General features: G+C 32.2%; 1 protein-coding gene across 2 annotated transcripts in view; it reads left to right on the forward strand.

Annotated features, from left to right (window-relative positions):
- LOC145684420 (uncharacterized) overlaps positions 1-20,271 on the forward strand; it is a 46,096-nt gene extending 25,825 nt beyond the window's left edge. Inside the window, exon 3 of one of the 2 annotated variants that reach the window (XM_081756770.1) lies at positions 17,694-20,271. In XM_081756770.1, coding sequence (XP_081612896.1) covers positions 17,694-17,793 — 100 coding nt within the window. In that variant the 3' untranslated portion in view covers positions 17,794-20,271. Of the gene's footprint in view, positions 1-563; positions 11,828-17,693 lie in introns of those variants that run through there. The other variant, XM_081756769.1, reaches the window with a different exon arrangement.
- The last annotated feature ends 219 nt before the right edge of the window (positions 20,272-20,490 follow it).

The following is a 20,490-nucleotide window of genomic DNA, read 5'->3' on the forward strand; positions in this document are numbered from 1 at the left end:
TTTTTCCACGTTTGCGTTAGTATGGCCTCCATAGTTTGCAACACTGCACAAGAAGTATGATATTATAAGTTTTAATTTTCACATGCACACTCATATTCAAATTATTGTCGCATGTCTATAAATATGTTGTTGTAGGAATATAATTTGATAACGAATTCGCCCGGTATTTCTTACAATGGTATTATGTGTATAATAGGCAAAGACATGTATGTGGAAAATTTCATGTCAAAAGAGCAGTAAATAAGAACAATAAAACGAAAATGAAGCTTTCTTGTCCATTTAGCGACATTTTCTTTTACTCATTCTACTTTTCATATTTATAATTATTTTCCTATGAAATTTACCACAAATATACATTTCCCAATTATACACATAGTATTAGTATTAAAAGTACCCTGCATAATCATTAACTCTCTTCTCACAAGAAGAGGGTTATAGATATGCGACAATCATTTTGGACATGAGTGTACATTTCAAACATGTATTAATGTTACTAAGTGATATGTTTAAAAAATATAACTTTACGGTGGGTTAAATATACTACTAATCTGGTTATGTTTCAGAGTATGTTCAGCACTGTCTCGCTGTCAGTATTTGCATGGTGCGAAATTTCAGCATTTTGTGTCCAGTGCTTTGAAAGCAACAAGGGTGTATCTAGATAAATGTTTCACCTTGGACATAAATATCTCCATTCTCACCTAGAGTTCAAAAAACAGAGTTATACAACCTTGCTGCCCTTAACTCGCTCCCAAACGCCCAGGGTATATCCGGAGAGAAGCAGTAGGCCACACCGTCCCGTTCTAACACGTGTCCTTCCCATATAAAATACTGGTAAGTTCTGTAAACTCAATTGCTTTATTTCTATTCGGTGCGGCTTGACATCTATGTTGGAATTCCTAGAACTATAGAAAATAGAGTTCATGTCATCAACACTGAACTTACGTCTTGAACTTCTGAATTGATTCATTTAATATTGACAAATGTCAAAACATAGAAAGTTCTTAAAATATTCATTGAACATAGACTTTCAGCAAATTTCCTATGCATCAAAGGTAAAGTTGGTTCAAATTGTTTCATCCATTTTTTTTTCTTGGACCCTTTTTCGTAAGTAGCTCCGTTGGGCCATAAGAACTTTACAAATTTTTTCATCATCATCATTCACTTACTTAACAATTCGTTTCCCTTACCCTAAAGGGTATAATCTTTAAACTGACCAATTTTCTTTTTTTCGATTTTAAACATAAATAGATTATCTTCTAGATTTTTCAAGTTACACATAGTATCATTGTTGTAATCACTTCCTTTGTTTCAACCGCTGATGTCACTTTTGTACTTTTGTCAGTCGTACACAATCTTTTCTCCTTTTTCCTTTGTCAATTTTGCTTCATTTTCTACATATAATTACTTGACACTCCTTCATTCGGCTGCTGACTGATTTCACTGTCAAATATTAGTTCTCCTTTATATCTTGTATAGTTAATTTTCAAATTAATATTTATCATCTCAGAGTTCTTCGTTGAAATTTATTATGTGTCAAATTTTTGCTAATGTCACAACTAACTTGTATAAATGGATTAAACAACCACTTTAGTACCGTTTGTGTTGTTGGTTATCATGAAGGTAAATCTTCTCTAAGTTCTCCAGTCTATGTTAACAAGTCTTTTGAATTTTCATTATAGTCTTCATCATTATTATTAATATACAAAATTTTCTTTCTCACAGTCAATTATTTACTACACTTATACTTGCTAATGTTATTATTATTGATATTTTCCATTTCAGTGTGTTTCTTTTTCTACTGTTTGCTTTTAATACTTCAGGCAGATATCTCTAAAGACAGTCCTCCACTACATAATTAACTAACATAACACGGTTAATATGCATAAAAATTGATAAATTGGATGAATTTGTTTTCCATTAAAACTAAAAAATAAATTTTGTATCATTTCGTTTACCAAAGACTTATTTATCATAGTTTAATCCTCGTTCTTAAGTTGAAAACATGAATAATTTCGTAAATGTCGACTTAATTTCACTTCACAACCGTCCTGTTCTTAGCCAACTTCACTGTCCTTGATGACTATCAATTACACACATCATATCATCCAATAAAATCCTAGCCGTGGCACTGCTTCAGTGTCCAAGCTGCAACAATTACTCTACGTCATTCGCGGCGGTGGCTCAGTAGTAGAGCGTTCAGCTCTGGTACATGCGGTCCCTGGTCCTATCCCAGCTCGCACCAAGTCAACTTTGTAGTTGACACACGCGGTGTGCGTGGGTTTGCTGGGGGTTCTCTCGTTTCCCCGAGAGTTCACAGAACTTTCTTCATTTCATTCATTTCTCGTCATCATCGTCTCCTTTAACCTAGCCGGCTTAAACGTGGGACGTAAAGCTCAAAGATTTCGCCAACACCCAGTGTATGACGGGATAACTACATTGTCTCTTGGAGTTCCATCGTAGGATGTGTGGCCAGTAGACAGACTTGACGTTCCACTGGTTTACACGCATTTCTGTTCAGTGCAACCTGTCCATGTTGCAATTAGTGTAAGGGTACAATATATGACCTATACCTTCATTCTTTGACTTACGCCTCGAAGGTAAATTGCTTCACGATTTTATCGTCTTTATTCCTCAAAATACTAGAAGAGAAATTAAGAAACAGCAAATCATAACTTCTCTTATCATACAGTAATTTTGCACAATTAATATTAGAATATGGAATCGTAAAAATATTGTTAATAACATGTAATTTTAAAAAATGTAAATCACCAAGGTTGCATCACCAATCCATATAAAAATGTGATATCTTTTGACATCAAATTATCTTTTAAATTTTTATAGAAAGTTAACGAATACGCAGAATATCAATTTCATTGCTGGACATAATCAAAATACGCAAATGTTTGCAACATAAATAATAGCTGCAATCTCAAGGTACGTTAGAAACATAGTAGCATGACCAGAAACTTTTTCCAGTAGATTTTTTTTCATCTTGGTCATCTTCCATCGTTTATTGATGTAAATATAATTACTGAAATGTAGGAAAGCTATGCGCTTATGTATTAGCAGAAAATATAATTTAAGATTTGTAGTTCGACGTAGTTAAAAAATAAGCACGATTTCATATTTAGAAGTGATGGACATTTCCTTTGGAAAAAGTATTTAGCAAGTGGACAATATCTTAAGAGTAATAGTAGTGTAGGTTATTTAAGAGAAAGTGAATCTATAATGATATTACGTTTATCCATACAGTATATATATATATATATATATATATATATATATATATATATATATATAGATAGATAGATAGATAGATAGATAGATAGATAGATAGATAGATATAGTCGCTTTTACTTGATTATCTTTCATTATCCAACTTATAACAATTGCGATGTTGTTTTTAATTAAAGTCGTAATAAGTAGTTTATTCAAGTTTTGTTTGCTAAGTTTAAAACAATACTTATTTATATTTAGCATATTTCATAGACGTATAACCATATACTAATGCATAAATCATAATCCCTTAAATACATTTAAATAGAGAGACTTGACATTACAGATAAAAGTTCATATTTCATTCACACAATTCACTTCATTGTTTATTATAGTATTATTTATTGAATGTACTTCTCGTCTGTTTCCAACGTTCCTCAGTGGTATTAATTATTTTCATTCTCAAGGAAAATATTTGATTTCGTGTTAGTTATAAAAGAAGGAATCCTAATTCACGATAACTTGATGATTAGTTGGTAGTAAGTTTCGTGTGTGATTCGTTTCTCTTTTTTTATTATATTGGCATAACTACATATCTTGGAGATGTTAGTAACCATTCGAAACTTCATATTATTAGCCATTCCTCAATATTAATATACTCAAAATACGATAACAATTACTTGGCTTTTCGGTTTAAAGTGTTGCAGTTTCTAATGATCCAACTCACGATATGATTAACAAATCTTTACACCTCAATGTAATTTTCCTTCAGCAGTATAATATAGTCATTTCCCGCTGCATTGCTCGTCCTGGGGTATATTATTTCGAAATAAGAGCAAATTCTTTAATTTTAGTATATGGACGTCAAATCAGATTGAATTTCATTTATGGTCTCATAATTTGTTTACTACATCCATATCGTATGTTTTGAATAAGAGGCACATGTAAACATGAAACTTGATACATAATATATCAAAACCAAAATCACATTAAACAAAGTATAAACAGAGAATGTGAAGAGCTTCCAGCGTGTGTATTCGGGCACTGCAAGGCAATTGGCATGTGAAACAGCCGAGTGGTACTGTTAGATCGAGCACCTTGTTCAATGTAAGGTTACTTTTATCATAAATGGAAGTAGGATGGTAGTTGAGAAAAAATGTTAACTTTCTGTTTAAATGAAATTTAATGAACAAATGCTACAGTATATTTACTAAAATTGATTAATGTCGTAAGAAAATTAATTGCTGATCTAACTGTGTTATAGTTATGAAGTTTTAATTGTATTGCAAGATTTCACCAGGAGTTACACTATTGTAAATCATGAATCATGAAAGTAATAGTTATTTTAGAAATATAATAAAGTTTATGTTCGCTGAATACATTTCATGATTTTGTTGTTTTTTTTTTATAAAGGAAATTTATGTAAACACCCAGTGCTAGATAATTGTTCATTTGTTGTGAAAAGGAATTGAGCATTATAAGAGAGTAACGAGTTATTCAAAAAGAGAGAATGTAAACGAGCAAGAACTATATTTTCTCCATGAACTGTAGAGTTTATTTCGAACCATTATACTAAGATTTCTTATTTTTGCAAGATAAGTATGTAAATGTAAAATGAGATTAATCCAAAGCATGTGTAACATATCTAGGTAGTTTTCTAGTGTACTGAAAGTATTCAATGTGCCCTATATGAATTTGTATGCTAAAGACACATTTCAGATTACTTGATTACAGATGAAGTTTTAAATCCTGTAGAAACATAGGCAGCTTCTTCACGTTTCGAAATTTTGTAGTGACATTTATGTCGGCAGTATATTTTATTTGTTTTTCTCCAGTTAAAATCTATCACACACGATTTTATCTTGAAAGCCTTTTATGTATCAATAGAACAAAGCATAAGATTTATTTTGTAACAAATTATAATAATAGGCTCTTGACATAAATGAACGATATAGTGCAATTTAAATATGCCAATATTTATAAGTATTAGCCTTCATTTCTTTCTAATTTATAGTTATATATTTATAGGTGTTTATATTCATTTTCTAGAGTTTAGTATAGCTTTGTATGCAGTTGTGCAACCAGGATTGTATTTAGGGAGGGGCCAAGACTACCTAGTACAGTAGTCTGCAAACGACATGACGCACCATCTCATATGAATACAATTCAAATTTTGAGTTTTCCCCATTAAAAGAAATTTACTTATACCTATTATTAACATGCTTAAAGGCATTCAAATATAAATTAAAATTCATAAATTCCTTGTTATTAACGTTACATTTTTTAAAACTTGCACTCTATTATTTTTTCCTTTTTATTTTTGCATGTCATTACGCACATTTTACTAATATTTGTTACACTAAGAAATTAATCTAGGGTTTTCACTGGGTTTTTCGTTTTGTACAGTGCTCTGATTTTATTCAATATTCAATTATGGATTGATCTATTTTAGGTTTCTGGTATATTACAAACTTCGTAATACTATTTAATAAAATGCACATAAAATACACTTTACAATTTATAACAACGAACTTTTAAATGTAATCGTCAACTAATTAAAATATTCAAACCCTATAATACAAGTACAGACTTTCCAGGATGAAAAATTTGAATAGCTATGTCAATACAGTTACATGCTACAATATTATGAACAACATATAGGCTATCAATTTTAATTATTGTTCATGTACACAACCTCACAAATTTATATAAGAAAGGTTAAAAATGTATTATCATTTGACACATAAACCTCGATAGATTTACAATTTCATACATAGCGCATTCTTGTTAATCAATTAAATATATCTTATAAAATTATCACTGAAGCTATTCAGTACAATATTCTACAATTCACAATTTGAGAAGTTTCCCGTATTTATAGTTTGATCTCAAATCATCTTGGCTTCTTTGCAAGTTCAGTTATTCGAAAAGACAGCAGTAAACTATCACAAGACGATATTTTGCACGTGCTGTCTCATGCCTCAATGCAGATTAAGAGCACTCTTCACTCTTACGGTGCGTGTAAGTTTGCACATTTCAAAAGATACTGAACAATGAAAAGCAATAAGGATTTTTTTTTTTTTTTTTTTTTGGAAATTTCACCAAAATTTGCCTGCATTGCTTTTGTATAAGATAGGCCAGGTTAGTTTTGGGGATGGTCCGACCCCTCCCTCCCCCCGAGCTTATAGCTGTTTGTGCCACTGTTTGTAGGAAATATGTGTGTAACGAATTATTTTTGAAATATACAATGTGAAAAGTGTGTAACTTGTTAAGTATTATTATATTTACTTTACGTTTGATTGAGTGAAACGTGTTATTAACCAGTAAATGATAATTGAAAATGTGAGTGAGACAAAAATTATCGTTATAAAAACGCACAACCACAATCTTTAAAAAGCAGGAAGATATAAAAATTATTTTATGAGGAACAGAAAATTTGAAATAATTTGCATTGCGATTCATCTTGTAGATAATTACACGTAAACCGCAAAATATAAAGCACATTTAGAATGCTATACTAGTACTATTTAACGTGTACTGTAAACACAATACAAAGATAATGATACTGATTACAAAGAGATTAGCATAGTTGCCAATGCTCACCTTACTAACATACTCATTCTGCTTTCAAGGGGGCGCGGTGGCTCAGTGGTAGAGCGTTCACCTCCGGTGCTTGTGGTCCCTGGTTCGATCCCAGCTCGCGCCATGTGGACAAACACCGTGCTCGTGGGTTTTCCCGGGGTTCTCCCGTTTCCTCCCACTTATTTCATTCCACCATTTCACTCATCTCTCATCATCACCGTCTCCTTTAGCCTAACAGGCATAACCGTGGGACGTAAAACCTTTCATTTTTTTTCATTCTGCTTTCATGACCATAACATCCAATGCAACAGAAGTACATTTGTTGATAAATTTCTTGTTTTATATTATTCATACAACACTACCTCTCCAGAAAGAATGAATCTTCCCACACAGAGCGAATCATTACTGAATATCTTATTTCATTTCGTTATTGTATTTTTAAGCTGCTATGTATTAAATATTTTCTGTTCTATTAAAAATTTTCTAAACTCATAGTACGACTATATTCCCAGCCAGCCCAATCTTGTAAACAAATTGTCTACCATACTATGTTTCATAATAGTTTTGTTGTTTCTGGTACAACTGTGTTAGCTGAGAATATATCTCGCATACGCTAATCGTGTATACAACTTTCACAAATCTTGTTAGACTTCCTGGCTGGTCTAACGTTAAACGCGCTCGTCTTTGGTACATAGAGTTCGTTTCCTGCTGGGAAATCATTATAATTTGAAAGTATAATCTTAGCTAATATTCCACCTTTAATAGTAGATCAAATTCTTCTCTGTGAAGAAACCAAATACTAGATTTAAACGACCAAAAAAATTTATTCTGGTGTGATTCATCCAAAACTATGCGAAAAAAACTTTTGTGGTTATTACATGGGAAAGGTTATTTTTAAACTACTCATAAATACTAATAAAGGATGACCACTTCTACAACAGGTTACGTGAACCAAATGGTGCGATTAATTTGCCTGCATAGCACGTGTTCACCTCTCCGAAACATAATTGCACGTGTAAATTTCTGTAAATCCCTTAAAATTGAGTTTGGAAGCAATAGGACGGAAATGATAACAAAAATGGTGATGAAGACTTCTGAAGACTGTTGGTTGTTTGCTGTTTGAAATATTCAGGTCCTATTTCAATTCTTAGTGCAATGTTAGTTCAGAAACAAAATAGTACCTAGCAAACGCAAATAAATAAAAAAATAAGTAAACATGTGCTTTAAAGAAAACATTGCTGACAATAATGTTGATGGATTCAGTGTCAGTGATTACACTGAAACATTTTATAATCAAGGTCATACGAAATAGAATGACTTATTCTCTCTACTGCCAGTATGTGATTCTCATGTCATGTAAGTTTTTACAGGTTTCGCAATAGATAGATGCAAAGATATAAATGAGTATTAATAAAATTTTCTGTTTTCCAAGGAGTCCTGCCTAATTAGCACCTTGTAGTTGAATATTTAAATATATGTTTACATAAGTAGTCTCTTTCATGTGAACGTCGTTGAGCGTGTATTTTACATATTTAATGGATATTATGTAATTGGCATTCGATAGATGTTCGTATATCAATTCCTAGTCGAGATTGTATAATCAGGCGTTTTAAGACCGATGTATGCAGTTTCTGACATGAATGTATTGTCAAAATTGTATATGGGATTTAGAGAATAATTGAACAGCGAAAAGTTTCATTGAAAAAGGAAAAATTATCGGAAAATCAAGAAGCTCAAAAATTCAATTTTTGTCCTTAATATTTTACATTTCTCGGGAGAGAGAGTGAGGCCTCTTCGAAAAACGAGAGAGAACTTGTTCAAGCATGGAATTGTGTTCCTCAAAAGAAAGTCCATATACGACAATGTCGTCAGCGTAGAATTCAAACCCCTTTCTTCTCAAGTTTCCCAGTATATTATTAAGAGCCCTCATTAAAGCCTGCGTCCTGTAACGATTGCAAAATCGTTACATTTTTGTAATAGTTTCATTATGGAAATTACCTTTTTTGTTTTTTTTTTAAAAAATAAGAAGTTTATTGTTTTTGTTTTTGAAGAATTGTTTTGTTATATGCTTTGTTATATTGAAATGAGAATACTTTCATTGAAAAGAGCGTGAAAAAAGCTTTAAAACTATATATATATGTCTATATGTTAAACTGGTAATACTTGTAATACGGCAGAGAATCAATTCTTTTTTTTTTTTTTTAAATTACACAACCACTTCAATTAGCGCAGGGGTCTGGAGTGACGTATGTAATGAGTTGGGCGCTGCGCAGTAGCGAGAGTCTTGCTCCTATATATGGCATTCTGATCCGCTGCGCCTCATAACTGTATTGTAGTTTATTGAGCCAACACGGGTTGGACTCAAGAATTAGACATCATTACTTCGCGCCGAAAATTGTTCTTTTTAAAAAAAAACGTGGTCGAGAGTTCGTTATAGCTGTGCCTCGTTTAACTATGTGAAGTGTGTCTTAATTACAACTGTGATTCTAAAACTCAGTGTTAAATTACTAAGAGTTCAGAAATATAAAATTAAATTGTGTTTAAATAAGTTCTGTAAGCTTAATCAGTTTAAAAGTGAAAAAGTTACTTGTGTTTCTAGTGTGTGAAGTTGTGTTAAAGGAAGACGTATCTTGCAAGTGAATGAAATTAATAAGGTCTAAATTTCCTCTTAATAATACTTCCGTAGTCAAAACCTTTTAAAAGCTAAAAACTACGTTAAATTCCTAACGCTGCTTTGTGAGAGACGGAACACGTGTATTACGTCATCGAGTCTAGTGCGTTTCTTGCTTTCGTTGTACCACAGAAGGTCGAGTAAGAAATTTAACTGGGTAACTTTAAATGGGGGAAGAAAAATAAAACGTTAAATCAAGTATTAAAATTCCACTTTTAAATTGCATACTCGCGTGGTAACTAATATAAGAAGGATTTCCATAACTTCTTTTCATTCATTACTAAACTTTGTCGGTAATTAATGGTAATTAAAATTACTAATTACTTTTAATTTCGTTCTATTTAAATTTAAAATCTAAAACAGTCTCTAATAACGTGTTTAAAGTTTTGAAGAACTAAAGTAAAATATAAATTGGTATTTCCTGCTTTGGAAATAGGTTAACTAATTTACAGTGCTGTTAATGAAAACGTCACTAGTTACCTAGTTCAGTAATTAATTGCTGTTAAATGCATATACTTCTATTTTAGCTCTCTTGGATATCTCGGCTAGGTTTCAAACGTAAAATTGAAGTAAAACGAATAATTTTGATTAAATCTAGAACATACTTTCGGACCGAATAAATTTTTGCTTAATTTTTAAATTCTTGAAATATTCGCGTGCACTGTACTGTATGGAATTGTATTGTAAGGAACAGTCTCTAAACCCAAGAGGATCTGGAGTTGAGAAATGGTAACTACCTCTGCTATACTGTCACTATTATTTCCTGCTGTATTACGGTAAGTGTGAAGTAGTAATGCTAGTTAAAAGTATTGTAGTTAGTTAAATAGTTTTATAGTAGTAAAAGCACTGCGTACATTCCTTAACTAAGAATTACTGAGAGAATTAAAGAGAGAAATAGTTCAAAGGTTAATTTTTAAAAAATATACGAGGCTACTTCGAAAGTCACGATACCTTTTTGTTAAAGTTAGATTAAATTGATTGACGTGGTTGTTATCTTGCTGTTTATGAATTATAGAATTCAATTTAGCGTTTAATATTTAATGAATTGAGAGTTTTGATTGTGTTATCTTCATTTAAAATCTAATTACTGTAAATGATCTCTGCCTTGCAAAAATTAACTGTAGTTGCTAGAGTAAAGGTTTTTCAAGTAAAATTTTGAACACCTCCTTCGAAATTAAGAACCTATTAAGAATTTGTTTAATTGTTATAACTGCTCTGAAGGAATCTGAATTGCATTAAATATTTTAAAATTAACACTTCTGGAATTTCATTAAATAAAATCTGTAATTCTAATCACCCACCTTCACTCAGTTTAGGGATTAAGATTGTGTGCTGGTGTGAATGGTACCTAGTTGTTATTTACTTGCTATAATAATACCTTTTTTACAGGATTTGTCCAATCAGGTGTGGTTAAGTCACTCGGGGTCACATTTAGTTTCCTTTTTAACTATTTCAGCTAATAGATGCAGGAAACATTCTGACCGCGATACCGAGAATTGTGACAAAAAAAAATAAACTACAATACAGTTATATATTTTTGGTTTCGGTGATTCAAAACTTAGCCTGTAGATTAAGTCTATTGTAAGGTCACCGACCATTGTAAATAGAATTACAGTAACTGTGATTATTTTCATGATTGAAGTTAAATTCCGGATTTACGAAGTTAAGGATTTAAAAGTTAAGGTGTGTAGGATCTTTCATTGTGGGAGTCATTTCCGTAATTTTGATTGGGGGATAGGATTTTTAGGTCCTAAATTAATATTAATCTCCGCGTTTGCTTTTTTGAAGTCATTGTTGGTTAAACACAGTTCAGTTGATGATTGCATTTATATTTTTGCTAAAAATTTGGTTTGCTTATATAGAGTTTGAAAATTTCAGAGAAATTACTTGGAATTTATTAAAAATTATCAGAGTTAGATCCTTTGAGAAACAGTTTGAAGTTTCATAGCTCCATTATTAATAAACACGAGTGACTTGCAACTACACAAGCTGTCAGCTGTGGATGCTTTCTATTTACAATTGTTGTTCAATAAAGTGAAATTTAATAAAAATTTTGTCAACCTTTATTTGTATTGGCTTGCGTGCTAGAGATTGAATGAATGAGTTTCATTGTAGAAGTAGTTGTAGTGTAGCTAAATTGGAGTATTTATATATTGTCATAATTGAATTTATTTTTGTGTTACTACTTCCTTATTTAATTTGTATTGTGTGTTTAATTTACATTTTGTTTATTTATTGTGGTTTAAACATGGAATTTGACAATCGGTCTGATGTTTCAAATGCTAATTCAGTTAACATTGAAGATCCTATGATAGAAGTAGTTGAGGTTGCTGACATGTCGACTCAGTTTTTACAGGAGAATATTGTAGCGCCACCTAGGTTCGAAAATGATATCGTTTACCAACTAAGCGATGAATTGGATAAACTGAAAATAGAAAATGGGGGTAATAGTAAAGGCGCAAACAGGTGCTTTGCAGGATTAGGTGCTTCTAGTAAATTACCGCAAAATTCTGAACCTTTTAGTCGAGTTGTCGATTCTCATCGCTATGCGAATAGAAAGTTTACAGTACAACCTAACTTTATTGATAAATATCTTAGTCATAGAAGCGAACAGGCGGTAAGGTTTGAGCCTGGTAGATCGTTTGAAGTTAATCATCAAGAACCATTTGATGAAGGTCATAATTTAGATAATCCTAATATACCAGTGGCGTTTAGTGGTTTAGGAGTAAATGATTATTGTCACATGCCAGATCAGAATCAACATTTAAATAAGAAGGAAATAAAATTTGATAATTTAAATCAAGAAAGTCAGGGAAATGATAGAAAATTTTTTGTTCCGCCTCCTCCCTTGTATTATAAGGGTGCTATCCCTAAGGCAAGAGACGTTAGGTCTCAGATGAAATCTAGTGTGCACAATATTTGTAAAAAAGACTCTGAAATAGAAACCGAAGTAAAACAAAGGGTACTTAACCAACAAAATTCAGGGAACCTTGAACAACCGCCTCAGTATGTAGATAGAGTGGGAGCTCAAGTGTTTGATGGTATTCCTAATACGTATAGACATAGTCACGAATCAGTAAGGTCTCGATATTGTGAACCTCCTAGAGCCTTTATGCCTTTAAACACATACAGTATTCCTGAGAGATTTCCGGTAGTAACAAATTGTGGGGATAATTGGAAATCTTTTGATCCTTTAATTGATAAGTATGTTTTCAATAAGATTAGTGTTCTTATTGACACTAAACTTAGTTCTTTGAAAAAGATTGATGGTAATGATAGTTTTCAAGTATTTGAATTGATGTTTATTTTAAACGATCTTGTTTTAAATTACAATTTCCCTTTAAGAATGATTTTGTATGCAGTTTCTGTTAAAACTTCAGGGTTGTTGTATACAGAAATAATGAATAGTCTTACATTAAATAAAACTTGGCCAGAATTAAGGATGACTTTGTTGAACAAATTTATTTCTTTAAACGTTAGGGGATATTTAATAGGAGTTAAAGTATATAGGCCAATGAAACCTAGTGAACATGTGATGGAATTTATAGATAACGTGTATAATTCAGCCAAGGTCTTAAATGTAGGGTCAAGCGAGTTTGAAATCTTGGAAATTATCATTCATGGTTTGAATCCTGTGTATAGGTATAAATGTTTTTCAGATAGGATTCCACGAAACCTTACTGAAATGAAAAATATAATTGAGCAATTTGATTTGTACAAAAGATCAAAAAGGGAATACTTAGAAATTAATTCATATAAAAACAGAAACTTAAAAACTTGTTTTGTTGCAAATGAAGATCAGGAGGTAAGGGTGGCCAGTAGTGGTCCATCAGCTGAGAATACTTATAAAGGCAATAGATTTAAGCTTAATTATCCTAATGGAGGGAATAGGTTTAAGGATACCATGAATTATAGATCTAATAATAATTCTAAAAAAGTTTCTGAAAATAATTTTTCAAATAATGTCAATAAGAAAAACTTTGAATCTGAACAGGGTATAACATGTGTAAGTGGTAATAATGTGAGGTTGTACTCAGGTAAGTCAAACCAACTCAGTCCCAACACGGGAAGTCCTGGGAAATCCATAAATGACAGAAAGAGTGTAAATGCTTCTTCTACGTACAGAGTGCCTTCTAGTGGAGATAATTGTTCTGCAACCTTTGTGATTGGGTCCATTAGTGATAAGAGACTTCCTCTTTGTATTGACAGCGGAAGTTCTGTAAATTTAGCATCGTCGACTCTAATTAATCAAATTAGTCATCTGATTAAGAGGCAACGATCGATTCCGTCGATGAAAATGAACTCAATGATGTGTTCTAATGTGACAGAACCTAGAGAAGTCACTGTGGACTTAAACTTAGGTGGATTCAGATTTGAAGTGGACTTCGTGGTGATAGCTTCATTACCCTGTGATGCTATCTTGGGTACTCCGTTTTTGCGTTCAACTGGTGCCATGCTTGACGTACTTGGAAATAAACTTTATTTTCGAAACCAAAGAAGATACATTCCTCTGAGATCAATGGAGACTTTAAAGAATTTCTTTGAAGTAGATGCCATCAATGGTTCGAGCGGCTTGAAGGATGAGGGTCTGAAGCCTGTTTGTATTTATCTACATGGCTTCCGTCGTCGAAACAACTTCATCCCTTCCGTTCCTTCAGTGGTGTCTGGTGCTAGGGAGATTGGAATCCAGTGTGAACCAGTTCCTAATTTGGACTATCCGGAACCTGAAGATACAATAGTTAACACTTTTCCAACATCAGTTTCTGGTCTTGTGGATCAACTTGGACGTGTTAATGGACTTCGTGATCATACTAGAAAGAACCAAATAGCTAAAATCGTCTTAGCAACTGGTGAAGTGTACGCCGACAAGGATGGAGTGTTAGAACTGGTAGATTCAGGTGAAACCAAGAATACTAACGAATGGAGTGAATCCTTTGAAGAAGAATTTAGTGAAAGATTTAAGAAGTTAAAACAACAACTTGGACTGGAATCTTCGAGTGACATAATAGTTTGTGAGAAACCACCACTTGAAGAAACTGAAATTAACTTGGATAACAAAGAACTTCATGAACCTGAGGATGAATCTCCTATTGGTAGTTCTTCGGAAGATGATAGTGATTATTGGATTGATCCAGATATAGAGTCATTTGTGCGATCTCTCAAACAGGATTTTCCTGATGTTGTGAGTGAGAAGGTGGGCTGCCTCAAAGATTTTAAATGTAAATTGTACCTTCGGGAACAAAAATATTTTCGAGAAAAACCTTTTCCCATACCCAGGGAAAAGAGACAGATTTTTGAGAATGTTATTAAAGAATTAGTTGAACAAGATGTGTTAGTTGAAACTGATCATTCAAACTTTGGTAGCACATGTTTCATTGTGAAAAACAGAGATGGTTCATATCGATTAGTTGCCAACTTTGTAAAATTAAATAGTATGTTGTCAGATTATGTTTTTCCGACACCTCACATGGAAGAATGTTTAAGTAACTTATCTGGGTGCCCCTATATATCATTGTGTGACCTAAAGAAGGCTTATTTTCAGCTGGAGCTTGATGAAGCGAGTCGAGATTTAACTACGATAGTCACTCCGATTGGTACCTTCCAATATAAGAAGCTCCCAGCTGGAATTAAGGTTGGAAGTAGTGTTTTATCTAAATGTATGAAAGATGTACTTGGTGACCTTGAACCGTATGGTGTTCATGTATACTTTGATGACATTTTAATCGCAAATAAGGATAAGGAGTCACATAAAAAGGCGATTAGAATGGTGTTAAATAGGTTTAGAGAATATGGTTTGACTATATCTCCTGATAAGAGTTTTTTCTTTAAAAAACGGATTAAATATTTAGGTTTTATAGTCGATGGGGATAATATCACCATGGATCCTAAACGAGTTGAGTCTATTCTTAGTCTTCCACCTCCTAAGACCAGAAAGGCTGTGCAGCGATTCTGTGGAGTAGTTAATTTTTATTCAAGGTTTATACCAGGATTTCAAGAAATTATAGGTCCTATATCTGAGTTAAGATCTATTAAAAAGAAGTTTGAGTGGGGGGAAGCCCAAAATAACGCCTTTTTAGAAATAAAAAGAATTTTCTCAGAAGAGCTTATTCTAAAAACACCTGATCTTTCAAAGAGGTTTGTAGTACACGTCGATGGGTCCTCGCGAGGCTTAGGAGGCGTGATTTCACAGAAAAATGATAAAGGTGACTTAATTCCTGTGGGTTTCTTTTCGAAGAAACTAAGTGAGGCAGACCGGCATAGATCAATCTACGAGATTGAATTTTTAAGCCTAGTTAAAACCATAGTAAGATTCAAACATTTTTTGTTTAATGAGTTTGATTTGTATACTGATAACAAGGCCCTAAGTTGGATAATTAATAACTCTAAAAGACTTCTAAAGTACGGTTCACTTATAGAACAACTTTCTCAGTTCTCATTTAAAATCCACCATTTGAAAACGAATGAGAATAAAGTAGCAGATTTCCTTTCTAGGCAGTATGACATGTTTAATTTTGACCATAGTGTTAAAGTCAAAGAAAGTAATGATAAAACATATTTAGTATTGACAAATCTTTGGAAATTACCTTTTCTAAGTGAACCATTGATTGAATTACAACGTAAAGATCCTGAAATAAATGAGTTAATCGTTAAGGTAGAAGGTGGTGAAAATAGTAATGAGTATCAAATCAAACATGGGTTTTTGTTAAAAAAGACTAGAGCAAAGAACAATGAGTGGAAAATCGTTGTTCCAAAAGATCTGAGAAGAAGTCTGGTCGAATACTATCATTTAGAATATCTTACAGGTGGTCATTCTGGAATATATAAAACTTTACGTAAAATTATGAAGAGATTTACTTTTGATGGTTTAGTAGAGTACGTAAAGGAATTTGTTAGGTCTTGTCCAGAATGTCAAAAGGCTAAACCCTTAAACACTAAAAAATATGGTAGACTAGGGTCTCATGTAAATAATAGAATAAATTCAAACTGGATGATTGATACTGTTGGGCCTTTACCTTCTTCTGAAGGGTATACTTATCTTCTAATAGCAGTGGATAATTGCTCAAGATATTGTATGCTTGAAAAACTAAGGAGATTATCTTCTAAAATAATTTGTGACAAATTGTATGATTTGTTCTCCCGTTACGGTTTTGTAGAATCAATATCTAGTGATAACGCCTCAGTATTTACATCTGAGTATTTTCAGGGATTTGTGTATAGTTTGGGTATTAAGCATATAAAACTGAGTCCTTACCATCCGGAGGCAAATATTGCTGAAAGGTTTATAAAAACTCTGAAATACTCCTTGAAATCTTATTTTGCTGAAAGACAAAACAAATGGAGTAAGGTTATTCGTGAGTTACAGTTTAATCTTAATTTGTGTGAGCATGAAGGATTAAAAGCTGTACCTTCAGAATTATTTTTTGGTAGAGAGTTAAATAGTCCATTAGAGATCAAATGGAAAGTTATGGATGCTGATCTTAAAGGTCTGAATAGTCAAGATCTTTGGAAAAATGCAATGGATAACATGGTAAAATCTTGGGAAAAACGTCGTAAACTATTTGAAGGTAAACGAAAGGATGTAAATTTGGTAGTAGATGATCTTGTGTTAGTTAAAAACCACGAAAAATCATCTCTGAAGGATAAAGTAACTAAGAGTTTAACGTATCATTGGATTGGTCCATTCAAAATTGTGAAATTCTTAACTTATAACTCCGTGTTATTAGAAGATGTAAACAATTCTAATAATACTAAGAGAGCTCATGTAAGTGATATTAAAAAATACTTTGTGAGAAGGAATGGAGCAAACACCAACTGAACAAATGAAAATGAGAATCCTACACATGTAGAGTTAAACTAGAAGAAATTAAACTTTCATTAGTGATGTAAGGTTAGAATAAGAAAATTTAGATTTAAGTTAAGTTTAGAAGTAGGTTAATGTAGGAACTAAGATGTCATTTAGAATTAGGTTATGATCATAATCGTTTCACGTTCATTTTTTCATGTTCATTAAAACTTTCATTTGTAAATCATGCATTAGGGTAGATTTATATCATTTATAGTGTAGTTAATAGTTGAAATGTATAACATCTGATATATAATAATCTACATGTGAAAGGGAAAATGTCGAAGATCTTTTTCTCATTTTGAAATTAAATCCTTTGTTACCTTACAGGACTAACATCTTGTAATTGCCTGAATTTAACGTTTCTATTTATATTTGTAGATTGCCTTTTGTTTTCCTTGCATTGATGTATTTTTATGGAGACATGTCAAGATGGTCAACGTATCCTGTAGAATGGTTTATGGTCTCAAAGGGAACCTAAGCTGTAAATTTGGAAGTTTGGAAATCTCTTATCTGGTTGGATGTTCTTAAACCCAGACATGGAAAATTGGTCTACATTTGAGTGGAATGTTTCATCAATCTGAAATGGAAATTCTACAGAAATGACAAAAATTTCAGAAAGGACATTTTGAGAGAATTTCGTTAAATGGAATGATAAAATGAAATATTAAAATGAAAATTGTATATTGTATATAAAATTTTTTTCCTTAAAATTTTATATTTAACAAGGAGGTGGTGTTTGTAACGATTGCAAAATCGTTACATTTTTGTAATAGTTTCATTATGGAAATTACCTTTTTTGTTTTTTTTTTAAAAAATAAGAAGTTTATTGTTTTTGTTTTTGAAGAATTGTTTTGTTATATGCTTTGTTATATTGAAATGAGAATACTTTCATTGAAAAGAGCGTGAAAAAAGCTTTAAAACTATATATATATGTCTATATGTTAAACTGGTAATACTTGTAATACGGCAGAGAATCAATTCTTTTTTTTTTTTTAAATTACACAACCACTTCAATTAGCGCAGGGGTCTGGAGTGACGTATGTAATGAGTTGGGCGCTGCGCAGTAGCGAGAGTCTTGCTCCTATATATGGCATTCTGATCCGCTGCGCCTCATAACTGTATTGTAGTTTATTGAGCCAACACGGGTTGGACTCAAGAATTAGACATCATTACTTCGCGCCGAAAATTGTTCTTTTTAAAAAAAAACGTGGTCGAGAGTTCGTTATAGCTGTGCCTCGTTTAACTATGTGAAGTGTGTCTTAATTACAACTGTGATTCTAAAACTCAGTGTTAAATTACTAAGAGTTCAGAAATATAAAATTAAATTGTGTTTAAATAAGTTCTGTAAGCTTAATCAGTTTAAAAGTGAAAAAGTTACTTGTGTTTCTAGTGTGTGAAGTTGTGTTAAAGGAAGACGTATCTTGCAAGTGAATGAAATTAATAAGGTCTAAATTTCCTCTTAATAATACTTCCGTAGTCAAAACCTTTTAAAAGCTAAAAACTACGTTAAATTCCTAACGCTGCTTTGTGAGAGACGGAACACGTGTATTACGTCATCGAGTCTAGTGCGTTTCTTGCTTTCGTTGTACCACAGAAGGTCGAGTAAGAAATTTAACTGGGTAACTTTAAATGGGGGAAGAAAAATAAAACGTTAAATCAAGTATTAAAATTCCACTTTTAAATTGCATACTCGCGTGGTAACTAATATAAGAAGGATTTCCATAACTTCTTTTCATTCATTACTAAACTTTGTCGGTAATTAATGGTAATTAAAATTACTAATTACTTTTAATTTCGTTCTATTTAAATTTAAAATCTAAAACAGTCTCTAATAACGTGTTTAAAGTTTTGAAGAACTAAAGTAAAATATAAATTGGTATTTCCTGCTTTGGAAATAGGTTAACTAATTTACAGTGCTGTTAATGAAAACGTCACTAGTTACCTAGTTCAGTAATTAATTGCTGTTAAATGCATATACTTCTATTTTAGCTCTCTTGGATATCTCGGCTAGGTTTCAAACGTAAAATTGAAGTAAAACGAATAATTTTGATTAAATCTAGAACATACTTTCGGACCGAATAAATTTTTGCTTAATTTTTAAATTCTTGAAATATTCGCGTGCACTGTACTGTATGGAATTGTATTGTAAGGAACAGTCTCTAAACCCAAGAGGATCTGGAGTTGAGAAATGGTAACTACCTCTGCTATACTGTCACTATTATTTCCTGCTGTATTACGGTAAGTGTGAAGTAGTAATGCTAGTTAAAAGTATTGTAGTTAGTTAAATAGTTTTATAGTAGTAAAAGCACTGCGTACATTCCTTAACTAAGAATTACTGAGAGAATTAAAGAGAGAAATAGTTCAAAGGTTAATTTTTAAAAAATATACGAGGCTACTTCGAAAGTCACGATACCTTTTTGTTAAAGTTAGATTAAATTGATTGACGTGGTTGTTATCTTGCTGTTTATGAATTATAGAATTCAATTTAGCGTTTAATATTTAATGAATTGAGAGTTTTGATTGTGTTATCTTCATTTAAAATCTAATTACTGTAAATGATCTCTGCCTTGCAAAAATTAACTGTAGTTGCTAGAGTAAAGGTTTTTCAAGTAAAATTTTGAACACCTCCTTCGAAATTAAGAACCTATTAAGAATTTGTTTAATTGTTATAACTGCTCTGAAGGAATCTGAATTGCATTAAATATTTTAAATTAACACTTCTGGAATTTCATTAAATAAAATCTGTAATTCTAATCACCCACCTTCACTCAGTTTAGGGATTAAGATTGTGTGCTGGTGTGAATGGTACCTAGTTGTTATTTACTTGCTATAATAATACCTTTTTTACAGGATTTGTCCAATCAGGTGTGGTTAAGTCACTCGGGGTCACATTTAGTTTCCTTTTTAACTATTTCAGCTAATAGATGCAGGAAACATTCTGACCGCGATACCGAGAATTGTGACAGTCCCAATTCAGATCCCCATCCGTACACGTTCGTTTTCATTAATTTGTCTTTTACAGCGAAAACGGTGAGCTGTCTACTCTCAGGAGACAGTTGGACCTATAAAAAGCTCGTCGAGCATCAAATATTGACATAATTTTTGCATCAGAAACCGAACTAATATACTCGTCGAGGTTCGGCCACGGGCCCCATCTCCACAAATGATATTGTTC

This window comes from Thermobia domestica, chromosome 4 (genome assembly GCF_964235325.1).
Source record: "Thermobia domestica chromosome 4, izTheDome1.hap1.1, whole genome shotgun sequence".
In the NCBI taxonomy this organism is placed as follows: domain Eukaryota; kingdom Metazoa; phylum Arthropoda; class Insecta; order Zygentoma; family Lepismatidae; genus Thermobia; species Thermobia domestica.